The sequence below is a fragment of the Bos mutus genome, chromosome 3, assembly GCF_027580195.1.
Source record: "Bos mutus isolate GX-2022 chromosome 3, NWIPB_WYAK_1.1, whole genome shotgun sequence".
Classification (NCBI taxonomy): Eukaryota; Metazoa; Chordata; class Mammalia; order Artiodactyla; family Bovidae; genus Bos; species Bos mutus.
This window is the reverse complement of record NC_091619.1, coordinates 24,525,727-24,540,348: the sequence shown is the minus strand read 5'-3', so window position 1 is coordinate 24,540,348 and position 14,622 is coordinate 24,525,727. Positions and strand designations below refer to the sequence as shown.

Here is a 14,622-nt window from a genome sequence, read left to right as displayed (position 1 = left end):
TTCTAGACATTACTTCATGTGTTTGTCAAAACAGTCTCAGGTATATCTATTATTGTGACCACTTTAAAAAATAAGTTTTTAATTCTGGAATGATTTTGTTTATCTTTTGGCCACGCACTGCAGCACGTGGAATCTTAATTCCCCAACCAGGGATTGAACCGGTGCCCCCTGCATTGAAAGTGTGGCGTCTAAACCACTGGACTGCCAGGGAAGTACATGGAATAATTTTAGATTTATAGAAAAGTTGCAAGGATAGTACAGAGGGTTCTTGTATACCCCTTACTCAGTTTCTGCTAATATTCCGCTAACATAACCATGACACATTTGTCAAAACTGAGAAACTATTAATATTGTTTATATATTACTATTAACTCCAGACTTCATTTGGATTTTATCAGTTTTTCCACTAAAGTCCATTTCCTATTCCAGGATCCCAATCACAATGTCACATTGCCCTTATTTGTCATGTCTTTTTAGATTCCTCTAGTCTGTGACATGTTCTCAATCTTTCCACGTTTTTCATGACCTTGACAGTTTTGAGGAGTACTCAGTTCAGTTCAGTTCACCCGCTCTGTCGTGTCTGACTCTTTGTGACCCCATGGACTGCAGCCTGCCAAACTTCCCTGTCCATCACCAACTCCTGGAGCTTACTCAAACTCTTGTCCATTGAGTCGGTGATGCCATCCAACCATCTCATCCTCTGTCTTCTCCTTCTCCTCCCTCCTTCAATCTTTCCTGTCATCTGGGTCTTTTCAAATGAGTCAGTTCTTCACATCAGGTGGCCAAAGTATTGGAGTTTCAGCTTCAGCCTCAGTCCTTCCAATGAATATTCAGGACTGATTTCCTTTAGAATGGACTGGTTGGATCTCCTTGCTGACTAAGGGACTCTCAAGCATCTTCTCCAACACCACAGTTCAAAAGCATCACTTCTTGGCGCTCAGCTTTCTTTATGGTCCAACTCTCACATCCATACATGATTACTGAAAAAACCATAGCTTTGACTAGACGGACCTTTGTTGGCAAAGTAATGTCTCTGCTTTTTAATATGCTGTCTATGTTGGTCATAGGTTTTCTTCCAAGTAGCAAGAGTCTTTTAATTTCATGGCTGCAGTCACCATCTGCAGTGATTTTGGAGCCCCCAAAATAAAGTCTGTCACTGTTTCCATTGTTTCCCCATCTATTTGCCATGAAGTGATATGACCAGATGCCATGGTCTTCATTTTTTGAATGTTGAGTTTTAAGCCAACATTTTCACTCTCTTCTTTCACCTTCTTCAAGAGGCTCTTTAGTTCCTCTTCACTTTCTGCCATTAGCGTGGTATCATCTGCATGTCTGAGGTTATTGATATTTCTCCTGGCAATCTTGATTCCAGCTTGTTCTTTATCCAGCCCAGCATTTCTCATGATGTACTCTGCATATAAGTTAAATAAGCAGGGTGACAGTATACAGCCTTGATGTACTCCTTTTCCTATTTGGAACCAGTCTGTTGTTCCATGTCCAGTTCTAAATGTTGCTTCTTGACCTGCATACAGATTTCTCAGGAGGCAGGTTAGGTGGTATGGTATTCCCGTCTCTTGAAGAATTTTCCAGTTTGTTATGGTCCACACAGTCAAAGGCTTTGGTGTAGTCATAAAGCAGAAGTAGATGTTTTTCTGGAACTCTCTTGCTTTTTCAATGATCCAACAGATGCTGGCAATTTGATCTCTGATTCCTCTGCCTTTTCTAAATCCAGCTTGAACATCTGGAAGTTCATGGTTCACATACTGTTGAAGCCTGGCTTGGAGAATTTTGAGCATTACTTTGCTAGCATGTGAGATGAGTGCAATTGTGTGATGGTTTGAATATTCTTTGGCATTGCCTTTCTTTGGGACTGGAATGAAAACTGACATTTTCCAATCCTGTGGCCAATGCTGAGTTTTCCAAATTTGCTGACATATTGAGTGCAGCACTTTCGCAGCATCATCATATTTTAGGATTTGGTGGCTCAGAGGTTAAAGCGTCTGCCTGCAATGCAGGAGACCTGGGTTCAATCCCTGGGTCGGGAAGATCCCCTGGAAAGGAAATGGCAACCCACTCCAGTATTCTTGCCTGGAGAATCCCACGGACAGAGGAGCCTGGTGGGCTACAGTCCACGGGGTCACAAAGAGTCGGACACAACTGAGTGACTTCACTAGCTCAACTGGAATTCCATCACCTCCACTAGCTTTGTGGTAATGCTTCCTAAGGCCCACTTGACTTCACATTCCAGGATGTCTGGCTCTAGGTCAGTGATCACACCATCGTGATTATCTGGGTCATGAAGATCTTTTTTGTCCAGTTCTTCTGTGTACTCTTGCCACCGCTTCTTAATATCTTCTGCTTCTGTTAGATCCATACCATTTTGCCCTTTATTGTGCCCATCTTTGCATGAAATGTTCCCTTGGTATTTCTCATTTTCTTGAAGAGATCTCTTCTTTACCATTCTATTGAGGAGTACTAGCTAGATATTTTGTAGGATGTCCTCTATTGGGATTTGTCTGATGATCTCCTCATGATTGGACTGAGATTATGGATTTTGGAGAGGGAAACAATAGAAGTTAAAGCGCCGTTCTCATTATGTCACATCGAAGAGCGCATGCAGTCAGCAAGACTTAATCGCAAGGTGTTACCGTTGGTCACCTGGCTGAGGCTGTGTTTGCTAGGTTTCTTTGGAAGCTGGACTTCACTAACACACCCTAAGTGTGGTGGTTGGGGGAGCAGGGAAGTTCTAAGCCCCACCTCTCAGAAGGGGTGAGATCTAAAAATATTATTTGGGATTCATCTATAAAGAAAATTTGTTTCATCTCACTCATGTAAGAATGGACTTGTGTATTTATTTTATACTTAGTTATAATTTAATACTATGTTGTTTATTCTGTTGCTCAGATCATTCCAGCTTTGCCACTGGAAGTCCTTTCAGTTGGCTCCAGTGTACCTTTGATGTGACTCTCTTAATCCCTATTTTAATACGGAGAAGCTAAGTCTCAGTGAGGGTACCTTGCCCAGGCCACTGTTATGTGCCCAGGTCTGTCTCTAGATCTGTGCTTCAAACCATTACATATACATGTCATGAGAGTTCCAGAAAAGACCTGTGCAGACTAACTTAGGAAGTCTCAGAATACTTTCTATCTTTCAAGGCTCCTATTAAATGTCAAATTCTCGCCATGTGGGCCTTCCCATCCCTTTACTTCCTATGCATTTGGATATGATCTCTGAATCCCCAAATCACTCTGTATTTTCTCTTCAAGCATTTAATACACTTTACCAATTATTATAGATTTTACACATATTTCGTATCTCTGCCCTGACCCTCAACTCTATGAGCTCTACACTATGAGCTCTGGCTCCAGAAGGGAGGACAATTATCTTTGTTTTCTTAATCATCTTTTTGCTCTTACAATATCTGAGTCCCTTGTACATAAATTCAGAAAATGTTAAATTTAGTTGGTAAGGAAGTGTGGATTTCAGGGGAGAAGGATTAGTGAGTTTATACGATAATATTGTTTTGGTCAATTACCTTTGAACTCCTATAATGGTTTCCACTGCTGTGAGTCCCTGGAGGTACTGATTTCAGACTTGGGCTAGAGCCCACTTAGAATAGAAAAGTCTCAGACCAGATTATATATAGTCTTCTCTCACTAGCAAGACTGAAGGCTACCATAGAAGAGAAAGAACAGAGAGCTACTGAGGGAGAAAAATTATTTTGGAAAAATATTTCAGGGGATATATGAGAAAATTCAGAAGAGGCCTGAGTCCTGAACAAAAGATTTTAAGACTTAATATTATAATGGGTTACTTGTGGAGTTGGTGTGGGTCTTAGACAGCAAGGATGGCTGCTCACAGAATTCAGATGGTCTGTGTTGGATATGAGTCACTCGTGAGCTATTCACACTCTCTGGTCTCAAATATCTCCTGGCCCCTTCTTTCCCACTTTTCAAAAGTAACTTACCTCCAGTTTTATATTCGAGGTTAGCATTCCCCTTGCCCTTAGAAGTGATGATGTAACATTTATAGGTGCCAGCATCCGTGAGTTGTACGTTTTTCAGCCTCAGAGAGGCATTACCAACTATTACTTGATCAGAAAACACTGCTGTCCGGCCTCTGAACATTTCATCTTGGTCTGACAGGACATCTTTGCCTTCTTTGAACTCATGGACCAAGCCCATGACACCTTCCTTCAGCCACTGTATCACGATATCAGCAAGTTTGATGTCAGGTTCAAAAGTGCAACTCAGGATGCCATCTTCCCCGATGTTCCCAGCTGAGGTGAGAGTGGTGACTGTGATGGAGCGTCTTCCTACAATTCAGGAAACAAGGGTCAGTACCAAGGGAAGCTTTGGAACATCTACAGCCAAATCCTTCATCATTAAAAAGCCAAACAGTGACTTCTGTAATAAATTAGAAATATACAAAACAGGAGAGTCATGAAAAAAGAAAACATAATAGAGCATTAAGACAATAGTTTTGATACCTACAGCAGATCTGCCAATAGCTGATTAAAGAAAGCTACACTATAGCTTTCTGAGACCAAGCAACCAAAACCTTGAGACCAAACAAGAGGAGAATGTATTGGACTTGAGTTTTGAAGATGAGGATTCCAATTCTGGTTTGGTCAGTTACGAGCTTTGCAAACTTGGCTACACCTCTGGATTTCAGAAAATTGGAGGTAAGGATATGTGTCTTACCTACCTTAAAGAGCTCTTGTGAGAATCAAAATCAAGTGGATGTGAACTTGATTTGCAAACTGTAATTACCCATATAAGGCAATTGTTATTCTTAGTTAACCAGAAGTGGCATAGAAATGAAATCTCATGTTAACTAAATGTGGCTAATAATTCTGAAGAATGCTAAGCTCTAAAGTGCTGTTACTTTTATCTCCACCTGAATGATAAGGAAACTAAGGCATAGAGAATATAAGTGACTCGATCAAGGTTAGAGTGCTAGCTATGGTATAATGAAGAATGGTACTCAATTGATTTGGGGCTGAAGATAGAAGTCACACCCTTCTCTCCAAACATAGCACAAGTAGAAGTATTAATTCTGGTGAGAGCCATGTCCACTGTCTCTTCTGCAGTTGCCCACTCAGTCTGTAAAGGACTGACCAACTCTTCTTGCTGTACTGGAAGCTGCTGATTGAGGATGTCTCTGGGGTGATTTAATTAACTGAATATTCTTGAGAGCCTCCTGCTGTGATTTGGATGTGAAGCTAAGGAGAAGGATGGGTCTTTGAGCTCAAGAAGAGAGTGGTACAGACCCAGAGAAGTGTGAGGGAGACCATGAGAGGAAAAAATGAAGGCAGTCCCCCATCTTAGTGCGTCTTAGATCCTGAAGGTTTTCAGGTCTAGTTTCTGTGCACCTTCTGAGTATCCTTTAAACAAACACTGATTATAATGGTCTGTACAAACATCTCTTTCTTACAACCAAGAAAGTCCTACATATGATGGGTGCTGAGCACTTCTCAGCTGGACTTCTCAGCTTCCTTACTGGTGTTCCTGCTGCTCATCTTTGCATCCAGGTGGACCTTAAAGAACAATCTGAACATGTCAATATTTTTTTTAATACTGTTTTTTATTTTTTAATTCTGAATTTTTGTTTTGGCTGCACTGGGTCTTCATTGCAGCACATGGGCTTAGTTGCCCTGTGGCATGTAGGATCTTAGTTCCCCAACCAGGACGGAACCCACATCCCCTGTACTGGAAGGCAGGTTCTTAACCACTGGACCACCAAGGAAGTCCCCCATGTCAGTTTTCTAATCACTGACCTTCCATGCCAAGGGCTGTGGAGTAGACTTCAGACTAACAGCATGGCCTTCAAAGTGAAGTACTGCGGGCCACATAGGAAATGCCCATATATATTAGCCCTTATTGCTGCCTTTCCAGCCGTTCTTTCTACTACATTCTATACTGTAGTTTGCATATCAAGCAATTTATTTATTTGCTGCCTTCAATGGAAAAATACATAAGCAAAGGATACTTACTATTTTTCAAAAATTGAAGAGGTTAACATTATGAACATAGGGATATCTTTGGCCTCTTGCGTCTTCCAGCCCATAAGAGGTTGGAAATGTCTCATTAGCTCCTAGGCCTTTATAAACAGATGAAGGTAATGGGTGTGGGACAGAACTGGAGAAGCAAGCTAGATGCATTTATAAAGAACAGAGAGCTACTAATGGAAGAAAAAATATCAGTAAAAAGGAGACGGAGGAAACAAAAACACATGCATAGGCTGAGTTGGAAGGGTGTTTTGGAGGCTTTAGAGTATGGGGGATGAGAGGCTTTGGAGTAACTGCCATGAATGGCCATTCATGTGGGAGATTTGGGGGAAAAATATGAAAGAAGGTAGTATGCAGTTTAACGGTGTAATATGAGTACCCCATCCCCTGCCTTTTCTTTCTTTCCCTTTTGTGCTGCTCTAATAAAATTCTATTTTTATTTTTACAAAGATGTACTTGATTTTTTCTTTCTTTTTTTTTGATTTTTTTAATAAAAGAAAGAACACACACACACACACACACAAAGAACATAAAAAATTCAATGTAATAACAAATTTGGCACATCTGCTCTTCCTGTACAGAATCCTAGAACAGTGGGGCTCACAAATGGGCTCTAACAGAGGACTTCATCATGAGAAAAGAGTTTGCTCTGCCTTGGCATTTTCTTTTTATTATTTTTATTTATTTGCCTGCGCCAGGCCTTATGGCACATCGGATCTTTAGTTGTGGCATGTGGGATAGAGTTCCCTGACCATGGATCACATCCAGGCCCTCTGCACTGGAAGTATGGAGTCTTAGCCACTCGACCACCAGGGAAGTCCCTTGCTTTCGTATTTTCTTGAACATTGCTTTAAAGATTTAATTTGCTTTTTATTTGTTTTTACTTGACAGATTGATATCCAAGGTATTGCAGGCTAGTACTGGTTATAATTGTACTGTGCATCTTGACACACACACTTGTTCATCTTGCACCTACAGCTTATAGTTCCTTCTTCTCCTTTATCACCAATTGTCCAAATTCTACTTATATTCAAGGCTATTCAGATTGAGGGATTCACATGAAACCCTTTTTGATCTGCCAAAGCAAAGTTAATAGATTCTCTTTGCTCTTCCTGAATGCTTTTCTTTGCCTTTATTGTAGCATCTGTCTCCCTTTGCTTTGTCTCTAGTCTGTCTCTGGCACTAATTCGTAAGCTTTTCAAAGGAAAAACTGTCGTAATCATATTTGTAAGTCCTGTAAATGCTTTGATGGTTACTTTTATGTGTCGACTTGACTGGATCACACAGTACCCAGCCACTTGGTCAGATATTCTGGGCTTCCCTGGTGGCTCAGATGGTAAAGCATCTGCCTGCAATGCAGGAGACCCAGGTTCAATCCCTGGGTTGGGAAGAACCCCTGGAGAAGGAAATGGCAACCCACTCCAGTACTCTTGCCTGGAAAATTCCACGGATGGAGGAGTCTAGTAGGCTACGGTCCGTGGGGTCGCAAAGAGTCGGACACAACTAAGCAACTTCACTTTCACTTTCTGGGTATGTCTGTGAGGATGTTTCTGGGGGAGATTAGTATTTGAGTCAATAAAGCAGATCACTTTCCTTAATGTGAGTGGGCCTCACCCAATCAATTAAAGATCTCATAGAACAAAAAGGCGGAACAAGAGGGGTCTCATGCTGCCTTTGAGCTGGGACATCAGTCTTTTCCTGCCAGTCAGTTCCTTCAGACTTGAACTGAAACGTTGTGCTTTTTCAGATTTTGAGCCTACCTATTTGTAGGCTAGAACTACACCATCGGCTCTTCTGGGTCTCACACTTTTGGTCTCAGACTTGAACTGAACTATTTGGGTCTCCAGCTTGCTAACCACAGATCTTAGGACTTCTCAAAGTACGCAATCATGTGAGCCAATTCTTTCTAAATATCACTGTCTCTCTCTGCCTTTCTCTCTCCTCTTCCTTATATCCCGTCACACATACATACCCACACCTACCCTAATGGTTCTGTTTCTCTGGAGAACCCTGACTGATAAATTTTGGTACTGAGAAATGGGGGTGCTACTGTAATAAGTACCTAATAAGCATATGGAGGAAGTTTTGAAACTGGGTAATGGGTGGAGGCTGAAAGAGCTTTGAGGTGTGTGCTAGAAATGTGGATGTTAAGGGCCATGTGGTGACGTCTCAGATGGGAAATGAGGAACACATTATTGGAAACTGGAGGAAAAGCAGTCCTTGTTAGAAGGTGGCACAGAACTTGGCCGAACTGTGTTCTAGTGTTTTGTAGAAGGTAAAACTTGTGAGCCATAAAATTGGATACTTAGCTGAGGAGATGTCTAAGCAAATTGTTGAAAGAGCGGCTTGGTTATTCCTGACTGCTTATACTAAAATATGGGAAAGGAGAAAGATGAATTGAAGAAGAAATTGTTAAGCAAAAAGGATCCATAACTGAGATTTAGAAAATTCTCAGCCTATCAATATTGCAAAAAATGAGAAGGCTGTTCTGAAGATAGCACTCAGGGTGTGGGTGAACATCCATTTGATAAGGAGATGATATGTATGACTCATGGATTTTAACAGCCACCACAACAGAAGCCAGGAATAGAAATAGGATTATATATTGCCAGCTTGGTACAGAAAAAACCAAAGGGTATAGAAAAATGAGGCAAAATGAAGGAAGGCTACCAGACTTCTTAGATCCTACAGTAAGACCAGACCACAGCTATTCAGCTCTATGCTTCAACAGGCCAGGGGACCTCTCTTGGAACTACTCAGTGTATGATATTTTGTCATGGAAACCTGAGCAAACTAAGACAAGTGCCTAGTGCTATTTTTACAGAGAAAAATAATGTTTGTTGAGTGAATGAATAAATGAATGAATGAAAATCAGTTGAAATCAAGACACTGTTTGAAATAATGATTCTATCCAAAGTGATTGTAGGAGTAAGGAACATTTGGCAAGATTATCCCATCTTAATTTTGGGGAAATATGAGTCAGTGAAAAATAGAAAAAGCAATGAAAATACACCATGATTCTCAATAAAATCATAAAGCAAATGTAACTATTTTAGAGCAAGGGTAAATTTGATTGTAGTTTATAAAGTCCCATTAAAGTTGAATTGAAAAATTACTTTTTAGAAAAAGTACATGATTAGCACAATTTATGGAGAGAATGAAATGGTAATGACTTATCTTAGTTCAGTAATTATGTTACCAAATTAATTTTAATGTGTTGGCCTTGAGCCCACAGGTGGAGAATTTGTTGAAATATCTCTTAGAAAACTTAATGATTAAAAGTAGGCAGCTGTGGAGTGCCCCAGGGACCCACCTCCAGCTCTAGCTCATTTAAGGTTGCATTAAAGATGTGGCAGATGGAATGAGTGCAGTGTTGATTAAATCCCCCCTCCTTGTAGCAAATCAAGGAGGAATAAAAGCCAGTGAGAATTTTAAAAACCCTGAGGACCTAGGCATTGCTTTTGCACCCAGAAAGCAATCAATAAATACTTGGTAGGTGAATAAACGATGGTTACAAGTGATAAAATGAAATTTAATTTGCAAGCAATACCATACAAATATTGCTTCTCTCAAAAAGAAATCTATTTTCAATTTGGCCAACAAATATTGGCTCAAGGAGCTATGTTCTAGGAACCACAGTCTGGTCTAATGTGACTCTCCAGGTCTCTTAAACACCAGGGGCTCTTGTGTGGCTGGTTGAGGGTAAAAGGACTTTAAGAGACGGTTAGAGTTTTGTATCTACTGATACAAAACTCTGTTAAACAGGCATGGGCTTTAAGAATTCCACTGGTCTCTTAAGATTCTATCGAACATTTTTAAAGTTAGAAGCCCCAACCACTCACTAAAAATGAATTCTCTAGCTCCTGGGGGCTAATTACTACCACAGCTCTGGTCTGCATGCAAAATGAGGATTGTTAGAGGGCAGCAAGTTGAAATTGGAGTCTTTCTGTTTTCACATGGATGGGCAGTATTTAACTGCTATCTGCAGTAGGAGCAGGAATCTCTTGGAAAGTGGGGATATAGGTAACACAAGGCAGGGATTATTTTTTTTTTTTAATTTACTTTTAATTGGAGGATAACTGCTTTACAATGTTGTGTTGGTTTCTGTCGCACAGCAAGGTGAATCAGCCATTAATTGTTAATCGCTCAGTCATGTCCAACTCTTTTGTGACGCTATGGACTGTAGCCCACCAGGCTCCTCTGTCCATGGCATTCTCCAGCCAAGAATACTGGAGTGGGTAGCCATTCCATTCTCCAGGGGATCTTCCTGTCCCAGGGATTGAACCCAAGACTCCTACACTGCAGGCAGATTCTTTACCATTTGAGCCAACAGGGAAACCCTGAATCAGCCATAAGTATACATATAATCCCGTCCTTCTTGTGCCTGCCACCTGCCCACCCCCACACTCCCAATCCCACCCCTCTAGTTGTCACAGAGCACCAGGATGAGCTCAAAGCAAGGATTCTTTATAGAAACTATGATTCTGGGATGCCCAATACCACTGGATGAAAGCTGGGAAAATGAACTTTCCTTTGAAATGACTTAGTAAATTCTGTGGTTCCCAATAGCATAGACAGCATTCTCAGCATCCACCACAGCCCGCTGTTTGGATGGGCACCATAGCACACGGTGGAAAGGTGGAAACACATAGGCGTAAGCCTGTACTGCTGGCACCTGGGGAAGCACCTGTCAGTGCCGCTCTCACCAGAGAAGAGGGCAGGGTGGAGGAGAACAGTTGCTTTGTGAGAAAACATTAGAAAGGATGCTGGGCCAGGCTTGTGAAAGGAGCAATGTAGGGAAGGAGGTTGGGCTCCAAAAATCACTGCAGATGGTGACTGCAGCCATGAAATTAAAAGATGCTTGCTCCTTGGAAGAGAAGCTATGACAAACCTAGATAGTGTATTAAAAAGCAAAGAGATCACTTTGCCCACAAAGGTCCGTATGGTCAAGACTGTGGTTTTTTTCAGTAGTCATGTATGGCTGTGAGAGCTGGACTGTAAAGAAGGCTGAGTGCTGAAGAATTAATGTTTTTGAATTGTGGTGTTGGAGAAGACTCTTGACAGACTCTTGGACAGCAAGGAGATCAAACAAGTCAATCCTAAAGGAAATCAGTCCTGAACGTTCATTGGAAGGACTGATGCTGAAGCTGAAGCTCCAATACTTTGGCCACCTGATGTGAAGAACTGACTCACTGGAAAGACCCTGATGCTGGGAAAGATGGAAGACCAGAGGAGGAGTGGCAGAGGATGAGATGGTTAGACAGCATCACTGACTCAATGGACATGAATCTGAGCAAACTCCAGGAGATAGTGAAGGACAGGGAAGCCCGGCGTGCTGCAGTCCATGGGGTCACAGAGTCAAACATGACTTAGAAACTGAACAATAGGGAAGCAGCAGCAGAGCCTGGCATGTAAGAACAGGCATCAAGCTGTGGGGGATCAAGACCCAGCTCTGCCACTTATTGGATATGGGGCCTGGGCAAATTTTCTAATTTCTCTATTCCATAATGTAAAGTTGGGATGTTAATAATAGTAGCTCCCTCAGAGGGTCCCTGAAAGAACTAAATGATACAGTGTAAGTAAAGGATGGTACCTGACTTGCCACGTGTTGAACCTTAAATCAATGATATTGATGACCATTATTAGTTAGAATCATTTAGAAATATTGCAGATCAGCACACCAGGAGGAAAGAAATATTTTACTAAATGCTTGCAGTGACTCGGTTTAAGCCAGATAACAACCTTGAGATGTAGAAATGATACTGTTCTAGCCATTATATGAATAGGATAAAGAAGCTCTGTGGGGTTAGACGGCTTGCCTAAAGCCCTGTATCTAGCTAGTAGTGGAGCCAGTGTCAAACTCAGTCTTGTCTGAGTTTTTCCTAAGCCTGAAAGTGAAAGTTGTTCAGTGGTGTCCAACTCTTTCTAGTCCATGGAATTCTCTAGGCCAGAATACTGGAGTGGGTAGACGTTCCCGTCTCCAGCAAATCTTCCCGACCCAGGAATCAAACTGGGGTCTCCTGCATTGCAAGTGGATTCTTTACCAGCTGAGCTACCAGGGAAGTTCTAAGTCTGTATTCCTTGTATCACATTTTGCTGATATCCAGGGCCAGATTGAGATATGTGGAGAGCCTACCCACGAAAGCAGTGTCCTTACCTCATGTAAAAATAAAAACAATTAAAAACCTTAAAAGAAGTATGAGAAAGGTCAACATCTATTTAATTTCCCAGATGACTCCAGTGAAAAAAATATGTATCACTTTCTTTCCAAACCACTTCAATGGTTATGTTTTGGTGCCAGAAGCACTTGCCTTACTGTTTTATCCAGTGACCAAAGATGGAGCATCATTAGGAAGGAGTGTCCTGTGACTTTCTGTCCAGGATTCCCTAACTTCAGAGGAATTTCCTGGTGTGGCCAGGAAATTGTTCAAGTTTTAGGAGGTGCTGTATGGATGCATTAATAATAGCAAATTATTAATGGCACTGATAGTATCAATGTAAACAATAATAGCAGCCATTTATTACACATATATGTGTCTGGCACTTTATAAAAACTTTCTCATGTAATTCCCACAATGACTCTCACTATTTTACCAGTGAGGTTCTATAAAATTAAGTTACATCCCAAAGGATACATAATGTTATCCCGGAGATTAGAGCAACTCCAATCTCTAAGTGTTTCTACCACACAGAGCTGTTCAAAGTTACCCAGGGGGTGAGTGACAGTGCAGAGACTAGCAGAGTATAGTCAGGGGTCTTTCCACTGCATCTCCCTCCTTCTTAAAGGGTCATCCATGAAGCCTGCCCTAAAACCAGCCTGATGGAAGCTGCTCAGCCTCTCTTCCCAGCCAACCACCTCAAATGCATTTGGGGTCCATATTTAGAGTTCCCAAGGAGTGGAATGCCTATGAGAAGGTGACCTATACAGCCTCAGGAAAGTTACAAAGAAATAGATATTTTTTCTGTATTTAGAAATATCTTTATCATCTGTGGTCTCAGGAATAATGCCTGCAAGGTACACCAGAAAACATCCTTCTGTGTTACAGCTCTGCATGAGTATCATGGTATAGCGTGGTGGGTGGGAGTGTGGGTTCTGGAAGCAAATGTCAGGATTTGAAATGCAATTATGTGTTTGTGCCTGGTTGCTAGCTGTGTGCAACTTTACACAAGTTTCTAATCAGGACATCGTAATATTTATCTATTTGTTGTGAGTTGTAAATCGGATAATATATGCAAAGTTATTTGGCACCATGAGGTGAACACAAAAAACATTTGAAAATTATCACCACCACCACCACCACCACCACCACCATCTACCTAATGCTATTTGCTTAATTTCATTGTCTAGTATATTAATCCAGCTAACATTTTATCTAACTCATTTAAAGTGTGGTAATGTCATGCTCTCAGGTACCGGTTATGGTTCTTTTAATATAGGCAATTGAGAAAAAGCCAACTAAATAGTGTTAAACTAATAAACAGTCCATTTAATCCCAAATAACCAGCTTTTACTTTATGAAGTAGAAAGAAGGCAGAAAACCTTTCATTGGTGGTAGGGTTCTAATATTATTGGTAGCTCATGGCTGAACTGAGTGAACTGTAACTTCTATCTATCTATTTACCCCACCATGCCTCTGTCCACTTGTCTATTCAGAAAACACTTAAAGAGTCTTCTTTGTATTCAAGGAACTGTCGCTACACGTTTGGGATCTGGTTCCCTGACCAGGGATCAAACCCGGCCCCCGCGACATTGGACACTCAGAGTCTTAGCCACTGGACCACCAGGGAAGCCCCTGTTTCTTCGTATAGAATGTACTGTTCTGTGTCTTGCTCTGTTGCTCAACATTATGTTTCTTATTTGAAAACATACGTCTCTCAGTCACCAGGAAATAGAAGTTAAAATCACAGCAGTATTCCACAATATCCAGTGTTCGTGAGGACGTGACGCGCTGGGTCCCTCATACACCTCTGGTTAAGAATAACTTGGTAAATCACTTTGGAAAATGAAATGGCAGTATCTACTAGGATCTATTTATTGGCTTTCTGGACATACTGTTCTGTGAAGTGCTTATTTTAAGATACTAGAAAAAGAATTAAAAGTCAGCAACAACTAGGTCCTACCGTATAGCAAAGGGAATTATATCCAGTCTACTGGTTTAAACCGTAGTGGAAAAAAAAATTTTTTTTAAAAGAATGTACATATGTGTATAACTGAGTCACTTTACTATGCAGCAGAAATTAGTACAACATTATAAATCAACTATACATCAACAATGATTTTTTAAATAAAAAAGAACTTAAATGGATCATCACTTAGAAAAAAAGAATTAAAAGAGCAAAACAAAGCAGGAAGAGGAACATTAATGAAGATAAAAGCTAGACTTAATTAAATTAGGAAATCAGAGAAAGTAAAAATAAAACCAAAACCAAAACCTGGTTCCTTCAAAACTACTATAAAGCCAATTAACACCTTGTAAATCTATTTTAAGATGACAGAGGATTTGGGGAGAAAGAGCACCCAAGATTAGGAATAGGAAGAGATAAGATGAAGAGAAAGCAAATTATAAAAGAATGTTAGAATAAAACAGGCTAGTGAGCTCAGAAACAGATCC

General features: G+C 40.8%; 1 protein-coding gene, 1 long non-coding RNA gene and 1 other non-coding gene across 6 annotated transcripts in view; 2 read left to right on the top strand and 1 right to left on the bottom strand.

The window, feature by feature from the left end:
• The window catches only part of VTCN1 (V-set domain containing T cell activation inhibitor 1), a 68,770-nt gene that overhangs the window by 12,559 nt on the left and 41,589 nt on the right, over nt 1–14,622 (bottom strand). For all 3 annotated transcript variants that reach the window (XM_014480209.2, XM_070367424.1, XM_070367425.1), the window contains exon 3: nt 3,968–4,315. In XM_014480209.2, coding sequence (XP_014335695.2) covers nt 3,968–4,315 — 348 coding nt within the window. The remainder of the gene's footprint in view (nt 1–3,967; nt 4,316–14,622) is intronic.
• The window catches only part of LOC138987204 (uncharacterized), a 46,717-nt gene that overhangs the window by 5,225 nt on the left and 26,870 nt on the right, over nt 1–14,622 (top strand). The gene's annotated exons all lie outside the window — the stretch shown is intronic.
• On the top strand, nt 7,329–7,400 carry TRNAC-GCA (transfer RNA cysteine (anticodon GCA)). Its single transcript has one exon. It is a non-coding gene; the product is annotated as a tRNA-Cys (tRNA).